The sequence below is a fragment of the Drosophila erecta genome, unplaced genomic scaffold (assembly GCF_003286155.1).
Source record: "Drosophila erecta strain 14021-0224.00,06,07 unplaced genomic scaffold, DereRS2 tig00000000-arrow-pilon, whole genome shotgun sequence".
Taxonomy (NCBI): domain Eukaryota; kingdom Metazoa; phylum Arthropoda; class Insecta; order Diptera; family Drosophilidae; genus Drosophila; species Drosophila erecta.
The window spans coordinates 6,481,922-6,498,544 of record NW_020825194.1 but is presented as its reverse complement, the minus strand read 5'-3'; the positions used below and the strand labels follow the sequence as shown (position 1 = coordinate 6,498,544).

Sequence of the window (16,623 nt, the reverse complement as noted above, 5' to 3'; positions counted from 1 at the left end):
AAAATAAACCAGTCATTTGGATTATTTAAACCTGGTAGTCTTTATTTCAATTTGTACTACAAATTGATGCCTCAATTTGCTTTGACTACTAAGACTACCAATTGCAAAGTACGAAAAGGATTGGCAATTCTTTGGATTCCTTTGTACGTACAAAGCAATTGGATGCCTTAACAGTTTTTTGTTGCAGGGTCTGCATAAAACACATCCTTTATTTGCCTTTATTCTGACAAGTTTTGCGAACTAATTTTCGCCGGGGAATCGGTTGATTGCGGACGTAAGGGGGATACGTCATGGCCGGAAGGCAGATAATTTTATCTTGCCGGAGGTTAGAGGATCGGGATGAGCTGTTTCTAAAGACATTTGAAGAATGTTGCGGCTGAATCAACCGCTTAGGATGGGAGGAAGAGCGTCCGGAAAGGTCTGGCATACTGTAGGAAGTGGATTGTCTTGTGAGATCAGGAGTATTTGCCTGCTTGGAAGACGACCGGGACATCTGCCTGCTCCTGGCCGTAGATTCCTGATCCGTACTGGAGCTGTGCAAGTGGTAAACCAATGGCTCCTGCTGCTGGCACAATTGGTGCTGCGGGGCTTTCGGCACTAGTTCCTTTGCCTCGCCACCAGTGCTTCTTTTCGAGAGATCCACGCTGGAACTCCTGCTTTTACGAACCCGTGCAGTTCGCACCTCCTTGCAAGCGCACATCCGCTTCCGTTCCCACTCCAACTTCCGGTCCCTCTCCAGATCCTCCTCCTCCTTGCGCCGCTGCTTGTTCGCCTTTGCTTGATTGAGGGCTCTGTAGTGCACGGTTTGGTTGTCGATGAGCATTTGGGTGACGAATTTGAATTGGTTCAAGCTCGCTTCACTCTGAGCGGCAATTTCTAAGGGTAAGTGCTGTTTAATACGCTTCTTTAACTTACTTTTACTTAGCTGATAACAATTAGATTTTACATAAAAAGCTAACTTAAATGGAACTCTTACTGTTGGTGACATCGCGGTAGATTTTATTGAGCATCGCCTCCTGATTCTGTAGGTCCTTCGACAGTCGTTCCATTTTGGCTACGGATTCCTCAAAGCTCTTGGACACCATTCGCTGCACAGCATCCTGTACCGATTCCAGGACATTGTCGTGAATGATGCTAAAGAAGTCGGCGAAGGATTCCTGCAGATCGCGATTGGGATCGTTGCTGGGACTGGAGGTCATTTTATTCGTATCTCTATCGTCGCCACCTGGCTTGCGAGTGTCCTTTTCACTCGAACAAATCACGGGCGTTAGCCGGAATCCCACGCTCCTCGAGGACGAGTCCTTGGCCCGCAAAGAGCTCGACTTGGATATACTCCTTTGGCGCTCCGTTCGATGGCGAGTCCTTCTCCTGCCGCCTGACGTCACTGAAGGAGCGGAATGACGTATGGCCTTGCGCTGCAAACTGTCCTTAGCGATATAGTCTCTTTTTGTAACATCATAGTCCGACTGTCTGGCGGATTTCGTAAAGCAGTAATTTGGAAACATGACTTTTTGACGAATTTTTAGGGTGTAGATCGATTTAAAATTGGCGGCACATATTATTGTAATAAAATCTTTGACTTGGCATCATGTGAGGCGATGGACGTTAGCTCTTTTTGAGTTACAAAGCTTAGGGTTTTTTTCAGATATTAATTTTGAACGATAAATCCAAAATGGTGTTGCACTAAACCATTGATTACTCTTTCGATAATTTGTAATACAACAATATTTAATTATTTATCTCTTTTTCGTAAACGCTTCAACAAATAATAATGAAAACCAATCAATTTAGCACAAATAAACAAACGTAAGCAAATAATTTTCCCCATTATTTTCCACAGCACTTTGGAATTGTTTACTAACTTGCTAATAGCATTTCAATTAAAAGTTAATAAATAAATTGCAAAATCATAATTGCACAAATTTTGCAACTGTCCGCCATTTGAATAAGCTTCTTAATGGATTTTTCCTCCTCCATTGAGTGCAATGAGGCGAATGGCCGACTGGGAAAAGTATTTCTGCAAAAGGACCTGAAATGAATTTATTTTCCAACCATCCCATTAAGTAACCATAGTTTCCATCTGCTCGCCGAAGCGATTAAATATCAGACAGGAAGTGGAGGTAGTAAATTCGCCAGGGTTGATGCTTCTCATGGATTTAACCAGCCTCAAAACAAACATAAACAGCATGAATATCCAGATATCCATGGTAAATTTGCCATTTGCAGACAATAAGAGTAAAGTACATAGCCTTCGGCTGTTTGCTGAGCCCACAGCAACCAATATGTTTTCATTGTCTGCCTGGTTTGTCGCTCAATTTATTTGTGATGTTGACTTTCTGACGGTGACGTCAGTGGAGGCCACAACCAAAACCACATCATCGCAACAATTATAAATGGTGTGGGCGGCAAAAATCGTCCTTGTGCCCATTGTTCAGTGGGGCGAACTGAAAAGAAGATTTTCCAGCGCGTGCCAGGAAATTGAATGAAAATGCGGTACACTCTTGAAGTCGTTGCCTTTATTCAGCTTTCACACATAATTATGAAATAAATATTAGCTTAAACCAAATTGACTACAACGTTATGCTCTATTAACTCTTATGGTCTACTTATGCTTAATGGGTTTTGGTTTAAGATGCTTGGGCATGTTTATACACCATTACGAGTGGCTATATACACGGATGAGTTGGAATTTAAATGGCCTTAACAGCTAGTTAGGACTGGAAAGAAATGCATTTTAAATTTCTGAAGTAAAATCAGTCTGTTTAATAGAATACAACTAAAACGAGCTAATAATGGATTGAAACCTAGATTCTCAGTGGTGTCACAAAAATCACAATAGTTAAATAGTTATTCACTTTCTCAAGTAATATATTGAAAGCAATAACGCCTAATTAAATGCTTCAGGTAAGTTTTCTGGAAATAGTAGAACCTTTGTACTAAAGTTCTCCTGAAAGTCAAATTATATTAAGTGTCTTACTCCAACATTAAAAGTTAACAAAAAAATAACAATATTGAAAAGATACTGGACACTTTAGCTGTTTGATCTTAGAGTTAATTAAAAGCCGTATAAATGTAATCTTAACTACAGATTGCAAAATACAAATAGGTTTGAAATTCGTAGCGTAGACTTGGCATACTTACGACTAGAGACATACATTTGGCTTTCCCCATGCCTGGTACAACTATCGAACTTATTGTCTAAGCCTCTGGTGCATTCACAGGATGTCCTTGTTTCCATTTAGAGGAACTCCGCGTCGCTGAAGGACGTGGGGCCATGAATCGAGAACGCGGATCTTTTCCGACTGGTGTGGGCCAGCTATCATACCTCCGACATGGCTGGCACGGTTACCACCTTGGTGGGACGTTCGCAGATGACCACACGGGCGTTGGTCTTGTTGGTGGACCTACGGGAAACCGTCAACGAAGTGGTCAGTGTCCTCATCGAATCGCAGCTGTTGTGGAGCCGACGACCAACCGTGTGGCAGCGGTTCTGCTGCGAGTTGTTTCGGTATGATTTGCAGCAGCAGGTGAACCACTTGAAGGGCGGAAAGCGACTGGGAATATAATACATATAAATAGTATCAAAGTAAGTAATATTAGATCATAAGAAAAGATGTTAAATTAAAAAAAAAACAAGATAGTATGCTATAGTCGAGACTATCAGATACTTAAATCAGAAAAACTTTAAAATTGATCAAGAACTGATCAAGAATATATATACTTTATATAGTCGGAAATGTTTCCTTCTGCCTGTTACATACTTTTCAACAAGTCTAGTATACCCTTTTACTCTACGAGTAAGGGGTATAAAAACAGGCTCAATTTACCTTAGTGTGCGAAAGACTTGCGATGAGAAGAGGCAATAGATCAGCGGATTGGCCGCCGAGTTCAGCGGTGCTAGACTTTGGATGAAGGTGGCAATGGCGATGTTGGTCTGTGAGTGGGGAATCTGGCCAAAGACCTGCAGCAGATCGAAGATGATGTATGGCGACCAGCAGATGATAAACACAAACACGATGGTCAAGGTCATCTTGACCGTTTTGACCTTTGCCCGCGGAATAATGCCCCTCGAGCTGGCCCTCCTGGCAGGTGCGGCTCCAAAGCCAGCACGTTCTGTTCAAATATAAATATAAAAATATATAAAAGAGATTTGTAGGAAATTTGTATGTCCAGAAGATATCTTACCAGTGGGCACAAAAATGGAACCCTTTGCCCAAATCGTCTTTACGATGATCGCATAGCAGGCTGATATGATCAGCGCAGGAATGGCAAACAGAGTTGCCGATACCAGGCTCATGTACACCTGCCAGGCGATCGGGGAACCCAACTCAATCCAGCACTGCGGATGTCCTTGGATGAGCTTCTCCTCGTACAAAACCAGGATGGGAAGCGAAAACAACGCCGAGATGAGCCACGCGCCAGCCACCAGATGACGTGCTCTTTTCCCTAAAAGTATAATTTTTGTTTATATTTTTGAGTGAAATAAGTTTCTAATATAACTTCTTTTTTGAAAAATTTGCAAACTAAATTATCGAAGTAATGTAAGAAGAAGCCACAAACAGCGCCGTGGCTAACAACATTTGGCAATTAGAAAACTTTCCATACGACGACTTAACTTACACGACTTTGAGAAGTTCATGGGGTGTGTGATGGCATCGTATCTGTCGATGCTCATGGCCACCAGCACGTAGGTGGACGAGTATGTGACGCAGACCTGCGAGAAGCGGATGGCCTTGCAGGCCAGGTTGCCTGCCCGCCACGAAATCGTGATGCGCCATATAATGTCGGTGAGGACGTTGAGCAGTCCCACGCACAGATCTGGAAATAATGGACTGGGTATTAGAGGCCAGGGAAGAGGTCAACGCCAATCCCAAAACTCACCTGCCAGTGCCAGCTGTTTGATGAAGTAGTTCATCCGCGACTTGCGATTCTTGTTGATGAACATCACGAACAGAACGGCTGAATTGCCCAGGACGATGACGGTGAACAGGATCCAGAGCACGGCAAACTGCTCGGTCTGGAAGGGTGAAAAGAACAAAGTGTGGTCACATTTCATTAAACGCCTATCAAGTTCATTGTCAACAAAGTGTTAAGCACGGAAATCACGCATAAAACTCAATTTAATGCCATCCAAGCACACACACACACACACACACACACGCCTGGTTTATGGCTCTTTAAATAGCCATAAAAATGATAGAGCTATGAATTCAAGCTGTAGGGAGCGTCGGGCAGGATGTGCCGGCGGAAGTTTGCTTCTTCCAGTTCAGTACTAACAAGACTAGGACAACACGACATCCTACACACACACAAACACCCGTGGACACTCACCCACACACAGACGTGATGGAGGGCAGACAGCCACCGTTATTCCACAGGAAATTGCTGCCAAGAAGAAGGAGCTGCACTCCGAAAAATATTTCTTTCGACTTTAGAGCCCTCTTTGTATCCCAATATGTGTAGGTTGGTTAATTTATAGCACATTCAAAATTCATTCATCTTAATTTAACATATTATAGTAAGCAAATTGGTGCACCATTTATATTTATAGCACACCTAATCATGTTCACTTATTTTAATTTTTGACCCGACTTAAACAGTTGTGAAGTGTAGGAATGACAGTGAGTAGTGAGTGGTGCTAGTTCTATTTTATTACTGAAGAAAATGAAATATTCTTCATATGCCTGCAAGCAGTTTATATAGCAGTATATCGTATCTATGCTAATATGACTAATGAGCTCCTCATGGTATCTTCAGTGTTTTTTGTGCAAATTAAATTTGCTTTTAAGGCGTCTCCCCATGCTCACATCTATTGTAGGTAAGTTTGAATTATGGCCTCGGGGTCTTGCAGTCTGACGCCAACACCGATGTTGATGCGGACTTGCTTAAGGGCAGGCAAAGTAAACTTGTCCCGAAAACAGCTGAAATCCTGACAGGCTTCGTCCTTGGAGCTGCGCTCAGACTGAAGACGCCCCACCTTATGCTACAACTTTTTGTCCAAACCATGCTTGCAGTATTCACTTTTTGTCTGTTTTTTTGTTGCGGCCTAAGTGCGAGTTGTATATATAGAGAAATATATATAATATATATATGAAGATATTTTGTTCCGGCGACTTTTGGGCGCTGGTAGCCGTCTGGCAAGCCAGTTCATCATGTTGCGCAAATTGGCGCATAAATCAACAAACGAGCAAAATGGCTATTTTTACTCATTTTTCGCACAGCCCCGTTTTTCATTATTTGCCGGTGTCGCGTTCATTATTAAATGTGGCTGCCTTCATTTGTCAGGAGTAAACAGTTTTACATTTCTCCATCCGGACTTTGATTTTGATGCTTTACCAGATTGCAATGACTTGGCTCGTTTTCTTTAAGCCTTTATCGGATTTGAGTCCTCCACCTCGAGTGCAATTTTCCTGAATGACTTTCTAGAAAGTAAAGTTAAGGCAGTCGGAGCTCTTCACGCGTTGCAAAACTTTTTCCCATTTAATGTTGGCTCAGCACCATCTCTGTTTGAAAATTTTCGCACGTGTCTGCCTTTTTAAACCAAGAAGTCATCGGAAATATATTCCTTAACAGATTCATGTATTTTACACTGAATGGAAGTCAAATCGTTTGGTTTAAGGAAATAAATGTGTAGAACGGTCATAAGTATCGCTTTACATGAATAATTATTGAACTTAGCAATAAATAAACAGTACATGCACCTAGTATTTATTTGTTTATTTTTCAAGCACAATGATTTCTTGGTTAATCTATTAAAAAATGTTATCCGACCCATATTGGCGGGTGCATAATAAAATACGACTAATAAATTCCCGCACTCTTTTTTACACAAAATAACTTTTGTCAGATTTCCTTTAGTCAGCTTTAGATTTTTATTATGTCCCATGCTGTGGGCGCCATAAAAATGTAATAAACGGCCCATTGTAAGCCTTTTTTAATGATCGACCATTTCTGGATTCCTTTTTTTTTGCTTATTTTTCCAGCATTTTTACGTGTGTGTCTGTGCGACTTGCCCTTTTTTGGCAAGTCATTATGCCTTTTTCAATTTGGCTTTGCACCTCGAGGAAATTGCTTTTTTTGCCGGCAGAACATTAAAAGTGCGAAATTTAATTTCAGCCAAAGGAAAAAGAGTTGAACGCACAAGCCGAAGGCAAAAGGATGCAGGATAAGACCGCAGAGCAAAGTAGAGCAAGAATGGGGATTTTGACCCGCCACAGCAACCGTAAATCCTCATTAAAAGGCAATTCTTGCAGAGCACCTGTTGCCGCTCACTTGGAGCCATGGAGCAACTTTATCTGCCGCAAACTATTATGTCTGATTATTAAGTGGCACAGCCATAACAATAGAAGCCACTTGCCACTGGAGAGCCACGCGCTGCAAAGTGATGGTATCCGCTTTCCTTAACGCAGATGAACCCCTCCAAGCGACTTAAAGTGCACTTTGTGCGGCTTTGGGGCTCGTGGTTCATGGCTTTAATCCCACTAAATCGACCGTGCTGACAAATTTCAACCGCTGCCTGCGAATCGTAAAACGCAGCAACAAAGACAAATGGGTGGCCACAAACAAAGGCAATGGGAAATTAATTTCATTTCACAAGAAAAGCACCCATTTCGCCGCCCCACATCCATTGTTGCAGTTGCAACGGCCAACGGCAGCTGCGCTTATAAATCAGTTCTGGGCTACAAGTACTTCGCGGCAATCCTGCGCAAAATATAGTAGTCCTGCGGACTCTATTTCCATTCAAAGGAGGTGGAGTGTACACTGTATTGCATTTAAATTTAGTGTCGATACAATTAAATAGCGCTTTTGCCATGAAAATTAAATTGAAATTATAATAAGGCATCTTTATCCATAGTGTTAAAATTAAATAAAAAAACATACAAAATATTATACATTTTTATATACAACTATTTCGGATTTCCTCTGAGACTTAGAGACTTAGACTCGAGCAGCAATGATTGCCATGGATTAGCAAAGTCCATTTAATATCGAAAATAGCGGCGACAAAGGATAGTTTGCTTGTGTAGGACGCTTAAGAGTCCGCAATACTTTCGCCATAAGCTTAATCAACTTCTATTTTCGTAGCTCATATTTAAAAAGCATCTGAGCCGAGGACACGGAGCACATGGCACATGGCACTTGGCCACCATTGTTGACTTTGTTGTTTCTTTGCCGGCTTAAGTTTTTACGCATGTAGTGCCATTTGTGTTTTAGAGTGTGTGTGTGTTTTTCGTGTGGCATTGTGATAGTCTGTGTGTTTGGCTGCTTGTTTGTTTGCGTTTTCTTCGCACTTTTCAGGGCATTCATTAATAGCGATTACATTGTGCCTGAGTGTTCTGGCTCCGAAGAAGTTGCATAAAGTAAAATTAAATTCCATATTACGTATACGCAGCGTGCTCAGCCGGCAAATGGTCAGATAAAAAGCATTAGTAGAAAGTTTCCCAGGTCAACGAACTCTGCCAAAGCATATTGTCCGCGTCGCCAGAACACTAGTACTGCTATAAAAATTCATGTACATATATATATACATATATATGTTTTAGAAGGACACTTGAGCTGGTAGGATATGAGAGCGTATTATTTTGGCATAAAAACATGCATTTGGGTCAAGCCGAGCACATCAATCATGGTTTTTATAGTGGTTGGTGCGGCTTTTCAGCCACAATGGCTGGCCGCTGCCGGTTTATGAACTGTCCTATAACCAAAGGCACCAAAGGACACTGCTAAGGACTGCGCTTTAATTCGCCTAATGGCCGAACATTTTGTCATCAGCTGGCTTAAATCTTCCCCTCTTGTCCGTTCATATTTGGCGTTGATGTTGACACAAATTGAAATTAATAAAAGCCCAACATTACGGCCAAAACGAGCTGTGTGTACATGCTGTTGACAAACTGTTGAGTGGAAATTCGGGTGCGTGGGTGTAGAAATGTGAAAAATTGACAAAGATTTGCCAACATAATTGCGGTCGGTTATGAAAACGGCAAGCGGAGTGGAGCGAAGAGCTAATAAAGACCAACTGGCTGACATAATGGATGTTAAACTGGTTTCAGAATTTATCCTCAACTATCCGATGGACAACTCAATTTAGGCCAAGTATGTATAGCTGTGGCTAATAAGAGATTAGCAGAATGAGTCTTAGTAATCTTCTAGCCCCACTGACAAGTGACCTACTAAACGACTCGATAAATTTTGTTGGCAAAAAAAGAAAAGAAAAAGCACCAAAGGCCAAACCTCAAATAGTTACGCTAGTGACTCGTAAATTTTCGGCCCAACAAAACACATTAATCAAATGAGTCGAACATAAATTAAGCTAGTTGCTCCAAAGTTGGCCATAAAAAGAAACATATAGATAGGTCAGAGCACTGTTGCAGTGGAAATGCGTTCGGTATATAAATAAATTAAGAGCCAAAACATAAATATGAGTTGAGCTGGACTGATGTTTAGATAACCTTAGCAAGGGCCGAATGAAGTGTGTGTGTCAAAAATAACAAATAAACCAGGCGCAGCCAGCCTTGATAACCAGACAGAAGGAAAACAAAGACAAGGTTGGACTGCACTCGAAATAAATACAATAATTAACTTTTCTTAATTACAATAATAGTTTTTAAAGGCACTATCAACTCAGCTCAGCAAGGGATCTTGAAAACAAATGACTTTTTGTGTAGAAGGCAGATAAACGTAATAAGTTGTAACTGCTAAAAAGCGCTTAAATGAAAGTAATTATTTAGTTCACATCTGCATCCATTTTTTCGAGTGCAATATGGTAAGCAAGAGGCAAACAGAGAAACAATAAATACAAGCACGCGCCTAGAACTATGCAAAACAAATTACAACCAACCCAGGGCAAGAAATGGGATATGGAGAATCTGCTGCGGTTGGCGGAAGTTATGGCCAACATGCCAGTGTGTTTGTGCGTGTGTGTGTGTGTGTGGGGCCTGGCAATTTGCATAAACAACATAGGCATTTGTGATACGTACCAAAAGTCAAGTCAGGCATAAATTTGAATATTTTTCCCAGCCATTTACCGCTTGAGTTGGGTTTCCCTTGGGGCCGGCGATAATTAACACATAAGCATCAGACACATGTCCTGCCAACCCCCCTTTTGCATGTATCCTTGTATTCTGTTATCCTTGTCTGGCCATCGCCATCTACTGCCAAATGAGCTGAGGGACAGGGCATTAAGTAGCCATGCCAAATCGTTTTATTTGTGTGGTCAGCAGATAAGTTGACAGGCAACTGGGCGTCGAAAGTGAAGCCAGATTTTAACTAGACACTGCCTGTCAGTCACTAAGTAAGCAGTTTGATATGCGTCTGCAGACAACTTCATTTGTCTGGCGGACTCATAAATTCCAGGCACTTCTCAGAAAAATTGGTTTTGTTCAAAGTAGAAGAATTTTCAGCCACATTGCTACAAAGTAACGATACTGAATATATATTATGCCCTACTCCTTCCCAATAAGTTATAGAAAAATCTTCATTATAGTTGTGAATAGTTTTTCTAGCAGCAATTTTGCACCCAATTAATTGAAGACGAACAAATTATGCAAGAACCCACTTCAAAATTGGTAAAGAACTTTTTCAGTGCTGACAAAGTTTTTAGCTAAACGAGCAGCTCACCTAATGCCCATAGACATCATTAGAAGCCTGTTGTCTAACTTTGCTAGAACTTCCCCTGCACAACAGCAAACCAAAAGGACTAAGCAAAATAGAAACTTTCTACTAATAAGTTTGGGCCAACATTTGTTTAAAGCTACTGCAGAGCAAAGACGTACAGGAAATGTAAGTGTGTATTGTTGATGTATCGGCTTTAACTCCAACTTTGACTACTACAAATGCCACTTCCTGCCCCTTCCACCACTGGAATTCATGGAATTTAATTAACTTCTATTTGCCCAACGACTGCTGCACCTAGCGATTAACGAAAAAACAAGCTCCAAGGGCCGAGGAAAGACCAGTTGGACCAGTAGGACCAGCCCCACTACCTATCGAAAGCTAAGTAAACTTTTTCTTAATTTAAAATTCCGCAAATGGCACTTGTCAAAGGAGCCAGGACGAAAAGGGGCGGGGCATTGTCGGTGGCGGAAGGAGGAAGGATGCCCGGCAGCCGGAAATGCAGCAGCGCCATGAGGAAGCAGATCGGACAAGTTGGCAAAGATGGTCGACTGTCTGACGTGGAAGGCTACTGCCTGGCAGACAGTCAAGTGCTCACGACTCACGACTCCCGACTCCCGACTGTGGACTTTTGAACAAGAACAAGTCGCCAGAGTTGTTATTTCTGATTTTGTTGCTACTGCAGCTGAGCAAATCTGTGCTCCTCTTTTTGTTATTTTCCGCTTTTTTCACGCCGTCGAGAACGGTCTATACTGTATAAACGTATTCTACGTGGTGTAGCCGCACTTGTTGGCTGGATTTGATGCCATTTTAAGTAAGGCCTGATTTTGTTGGCACTCACCCATTCCAAAGGTGCCAAGTCAAGTAATTGTGTGCTGCCATGTTCTGTTATGCAAATTGCTGCGGCTGTTCGCATTGAGGGATTTCGCACATAAAGTTAGCAGAAACGGGTATGAATGTGGGTTCAACTAAATTTTCAGCAAGTGTTACTGGTTCGTTTGGGTAAACCACACGCAATTTGCGATGTTTGCATAGCTATTAAATCCAATTTAAGTACATAATTTGGCAAATGAGGACTATAGTTGTGCTTTGAATGGAAGCACTTGATAAAAAATGGGTTTAAAGTGCTAGCACTTTAAAAGTATATTTTTTGTTGCAAATTTATTCCTCTAATACGCTTAGAAAATTGAATCCAAGTGGAATACTCAAGCGCATTTATAAATACAATGGAAATCATTGATTGAAAAAGTGCTTTACTATAAAATGTGAATTGTGAATCAAATGCAACAGTAAATGTCTTACTGCGCTTGTATGTGTGAGGTGGCATTATAAAGTGCTTTGTGTCAAAGGCAAAAATGCATGGCGTATACGTGATGTGCAAGCCAAATGCAAGCACGCACTTAATCATTTATGCACACACACACACATTGTCGGGTAATGTGCCTGTGTTTGTGTGTGTGTCACATTTGACATTGCTCACGTAGAAAAAGGCATCAGGACGCGACTTTTACACGCCTTGGCAGAGTCCTGCTTTCAAGTTTACTCTGAAACTACTGTAGTGGAAACAGCAAATGCCATAAAACTGACTTGTGTGACAAATACGAATTCAAACTAGCCGATAAACTCGTTGACGTGTGTTTATTTAGGGCTTATACATGGATATTTTCAATGGAAAAACTCGTTTAGTATTTAAGTTCTTATTAGTTATGCATGTGCCATTTTAGATTTGCATAAATTCACTTTTAATGGATTTGCATTCATCAAATTTGACATGTTAGATTACTTTGCAAACCAAGATTACACGTATTACTTTTAATTAAAGACGAATACTTTGTGTGCACTTCATATTAATAATATTGCATATTTGTTTAGTGCCTTAGAACGATTTCTTAGGGGATTCGAGTTTTTGCTAGTTTTTGATACTCGTGCGAAGAACAGAGCAGGTGCAAAGCCAAAAATCACAAGATGTAAACATGGCTCCGAATTAATTTTGTAAACGGGTTGTGCTCTGTAAAACACAGCGTATATTACGTGATGTAAACACACGGAAGCTGTTTGGCATCTCTCGACATCTCGAAGTCGTTCCACCTGCGACTGACAGAGCCAATCGTAAAGTGCCGCTGAAATGGAGGATGTTTGTGCCAATTTTATCGAAATTGCGTAAATGACGGGGCCCATCGACTGCACCACCTCCACCCATCAAAAATACGCGTACATCGTGTCTTGCCACTTTGAAGCTTTTTTGGCATGTACAACTTCCCTTCCTTTGATGTGGCGATGGCGAAAGAAATTGTGTTTTTCTTTAGGTGTGTCTGCCTGGTGTCTGACATACATATGCACGAGTATATATGCAACCCCAAGCTCAAGTATATTACAAGAAAGAACCCAGAAAAATTCCGGGAATTCTTTAAGTGAGTTTCAACAAAATCTTGATTTTATGAGGGGGAACGGTTGCTTGTTTTGTTTAGTCCCAGATCAGCCAAATTCAGTGCGCTTGAAGTGAAAGCTAAGAGGTGAAGTTTTAAAGGTCGTGCGCTGTATAAAATATTAACACTTATGTTTAAGGCCGTTTTAAATAGTTTTCCCTGTTCCTTGACACACTTTTCAGCTATCTATTTTAATTTCACTTAAAGTGCCACACAATTCACTGCATACTTCGGTGCGTTGTGAGATGTTGACCTACTTGTACTTGCCAGGCTATGTAAATAGTTCAGTCTCAGCCGGGGGATATACCCATTACTCCATCTACTTTCCACTTTCTACTTTCTATTTCATTCTCTCTGCGTGCTGACACTTTTTCCGAGACTGCCGCACTTTAACTATTTACTGAGCATAATTTCGCTGTTGGTTTGTCGCCTTTTGCATTTTCTCATTAAGCGCATTTCGCGCACTTGCACAAAAGCAGATGGAGATGGCGACGGAGCTGAAGATGGATGTTCTCCGCTTGGGGGGATTTCCCGGCATCCAATCCGCATTTTCATGCGGCTTAGTGTCGTAAAACTCCAAACATTCTACTGCAATTATCCGGCCGGGGGGTCATCTGGTCCCTTAGGCGCGGATTTCAGCGCTTTTACGATTTGCATAATTTACACAATCGTATTTTTTTAGAGTTTTTTAAGTGCCCTTCGTCTCCTTTTTTTGTTGTTTTTTTTTTGTTTTTGGTAACCCAAATGCATTCGTGTGTTACTCACCCTGCCTTGCATTGCTCATACGCAGTGTGGCCACCGGCAGAAGCAGCGGTGGCAGTGGAGCTGTAATTGACTTGGGCTATGCAAAATTTATTGTGTGCAGCAGTTCTTGCTGCTTATGCATGCAAATTGTAATGATGCGAAAATGTAGTTGCGGGTTTTTCGCCCAGCATTTCCACCAGCACCATTCCGTTTCCACTCGCAGATATGTAGATGCTTTTTGCGAGAGCCATTTGGTGTGTGAGCGTGTGTGTGTGTGTTGCGGGCTGTCAACGGAAGTGAGTGGCGTTTTGCTGCTTATGAAAATGAAATTAAATTTTTTGTCGAGTGTGCGGGAAGTGATACTCCCCGCAGACAGCCACGCCCCATTGTTCGGGCTCTTATCGCCGCAGCTTATTGTTGCACAAAATGTCGCTTGATGTCAGTCATTAAGTTCACTTCCGGAGAATGATTACAAAGCTTTGGAATGGGGCAATGGGAAACAAGCCACAAGGATGTGTGCGCACACTTATCTGCTGTGATAAATGCGGGTCTGTCCGTTTCTTTTGTAATACTGTTTTGGTCTGTTCTTGTTTTGCTATGAGTACAATCCCCGGGCTAAACGCAAATACAGATGAGATTCCAGAATTCAAGTTTTGATGAGTTAGGGAGGCTTTTTAAAAGGTGTCAGAGGTGGCCATTATTATCCGTATCTCCTATAATGGTCTGATTCCTATGAATTACGTACTAATACTTTTAAGCACTAATTAATGAACATGGTGGATCGATTTATGGAAGTTCCACTGTAGTAATAAAGCATACATTTGTCAGCAGTCTGTAGCAAGAATGGCCCTGGGCTTTTGTTTGCGCCTCGTTGATTGCGAGAGTACTTGTAACTGGGAGTCATGGAAAACAAACAGCAGCTTGAAATCGATGCCAAAGGTTGGGTTTGGTTGGGTGATTCGGGGAATCAGATGAAGCTCCCCAAATTCCGAATCGGCACAGCGGGGAAAACAAATCAATTAGACGTTAAAAAGGAAGCACAAATAGCAGCAAGGCACCTAACCAAAACCCACATGTGGATAGGTTTCCCCCTCTGTTGTTTACTTCGATTTCGAGGATGGTGATGGCGATGGCGATGGTGATGGCGATCTCCCATGACGACGCCCACTTAATGTTTATCAGTTGGAGGAACGCTATTAACGCCATGTTGATTTATTGCAATTTAATTTGGTTTCAATTTGGGGTTTTCGCCTCGCCAGCAAGTATTTTATTTCACAAATTATGTGCAGACACGACTGGGGCGTGGCATTGGATTTGGCCAGACTTGGGCGTTTTGGTCCTGTGGTTATTTATGGCGGTTAACTCTCTCAAGAGGATAGCCGCAAAGATTGATTATGGACAGTAAAAAGGTTTTCCCGTCCATAAGAGAAAGTTTACATTTTATTTGGTTTTTACGGCTTGCGAAAGGCACGAAGAAGTCTTTGTAATAAAAACTTTGAACCAATTTTGAGTGCCTTTTGGCCTTTCCTATTATTTCCAGCACTTTGCTTCCTCTTTGGTAAAATGTTCACGGAAAATATAGCTCATATGTAGATGGCTTTCACTCTTTCACAAAGTATCGCTTCGGGCCAACTCTCCTGGGCTTATTGATTTGCAGTTTAATGCCTGGCCATAAAAGTCAACCCCTGATGGAGGGAGAGGGTACTAAAAGTTTTCGAGGCAGTCTCCCCTTTTAATTGTTGTGCCGAGTTCAAAGTTCGAGCGTGACAAATAAACCAACAATTAAGTTGAACACTCATTAAGTCAACTCCTCATCCGTCGTCCATCCATCTTCCACCCTCGTCTTTACTGCAAAATATTTGTGAAATTAACACTTTCATTGTTTCGCATAAGTTTATTGCCTGACGAGCTGGCTCAAATTCTGGCAGACTTCGCATGCCGAGCAGGCAAATTATAACAATTAGTTGGCTAAAGATGCTTATTGATTTTGCTGGTCAAGTGACACTTTGGGGAATTTGAAGAGTGCCTTCGTAGATAGCAGCATTCAAAGGCGGTACACTGAACCCGATTTTGAACCTGAGATCTGAACTATTAGCTGCCTGTGAAATTTGGTGTCGTCGAACGCTTGATGAGCTGCCAGAAATCGACGAAGCTGAAGTGTCAACAAACCTGTCCGGCGACCTCATTTTGCTTAGATTAAAGTGGCGGAAGCGCATGGACTTTCAATGCCAAATGAAATACAATTCTCATATTTTATCGAAAGCAAACACAAGGCGGAAAGTGCACCACTGAGAGAAAGTAATGGTGTTCATGATTTTTCTGATGTTCAAGGCTTAAACGTGAACTAGTTTTTGTTTTTATTAAATAATGCGTGCATAAAAGACATTAACTCGAGTTCATGTTACGAAACTCCTAAGCGGATTACCCCACCCCAATATATTCCCCATAATTCCGCTGGCAGCTCAAGCCTTTGTTACATTTCTTCTGTTTTTCTCTCACTGCAGCTGTCGCTGGTTATTCCTGGTGGCAACAAATCCTTATAAATCGCTATGACACATCCAACTAACATACGACGTGCCAGATAAAACTCTTGTCAAAACGTATTTTATGGCCTGGGCCCAAGGATTCGTGGAGGCACAGCGAGCGGCAGAAGTCATCAAGGACCTGCGGCCATCCTGCCATCCAGGCATCCTGGCCGTCCAGCCTTAATAAAATTGATGTTGGTACAGCCACAGTGGTAGACAAGGGCTGGCCAATGGGCAAATAATGTTGTTAACTCATTTTTAGCCAAGTAAGCGACGCTGGGTCCCCATGGTCACATTTGAGGGCAGCCCGCTGGCTC

General features: G+C 41.8%; 2 protein-coding genes across 2 annotated transcripts in view; both read right to left on the bottom strand.

Moving 5' to 3' along the window:
* Positions 1-15: 15 nt before the first annotated feature.
* On the bottom strand, positions 16-1,589 carry LOC6554530. The gene is made up of 2 exons (XM_001981693.3): positions 977-1,589; positions 16-876 (listed from the first exon to the last, which is right to left on the bottom strand). The coding sequence occupies exons 1-2, from the start codon at positions 1,503-1,505 to the stop codon at positions 209-211; spliced, it is 1,197 nt and encodes a 398-aa protein (XP_001981729.1). The 5' UTR covers positions 1,506-1,589; the 3' UTR covers positions 16-208.
* A 911-nt stretch (positions 1,590-2,500) lies between these two features.
* The window catches only part of LOC6554529 (cardioacceleratory peptide receptor), a 32,953-nt gene continuing 18,830 nt past the window's right edge, over positions 2,501-16,623 (bottom strand). Inside the window, exons 3-7 of the mRNA XM_026979935.1 lie at positions 4,882-5,017; positions 4,621-4,818; positions 4,186-4,446; positions 3,828-4,113; positions 2,501-3,554 (exon numbers count right to left, since the gene is read on the bottom strand). Of these exons, the coding sequence (XP_026835736.1) occupies positions 3,320-3,554; positions 3,828-4,113; positions 4,186-4,446; positions 4,621-4,818; positions 4,882-5,017 (1,116 nt within the window). The 3' untranslated portion in view covers positions 2,501-3,319. The remainder of the gene's footprint in view (positions 3,555-3,827; positions 4,114-4,185; positions 4,447-4,620; positions 4,819-4,881; positions 5,018-16,623) is intronic.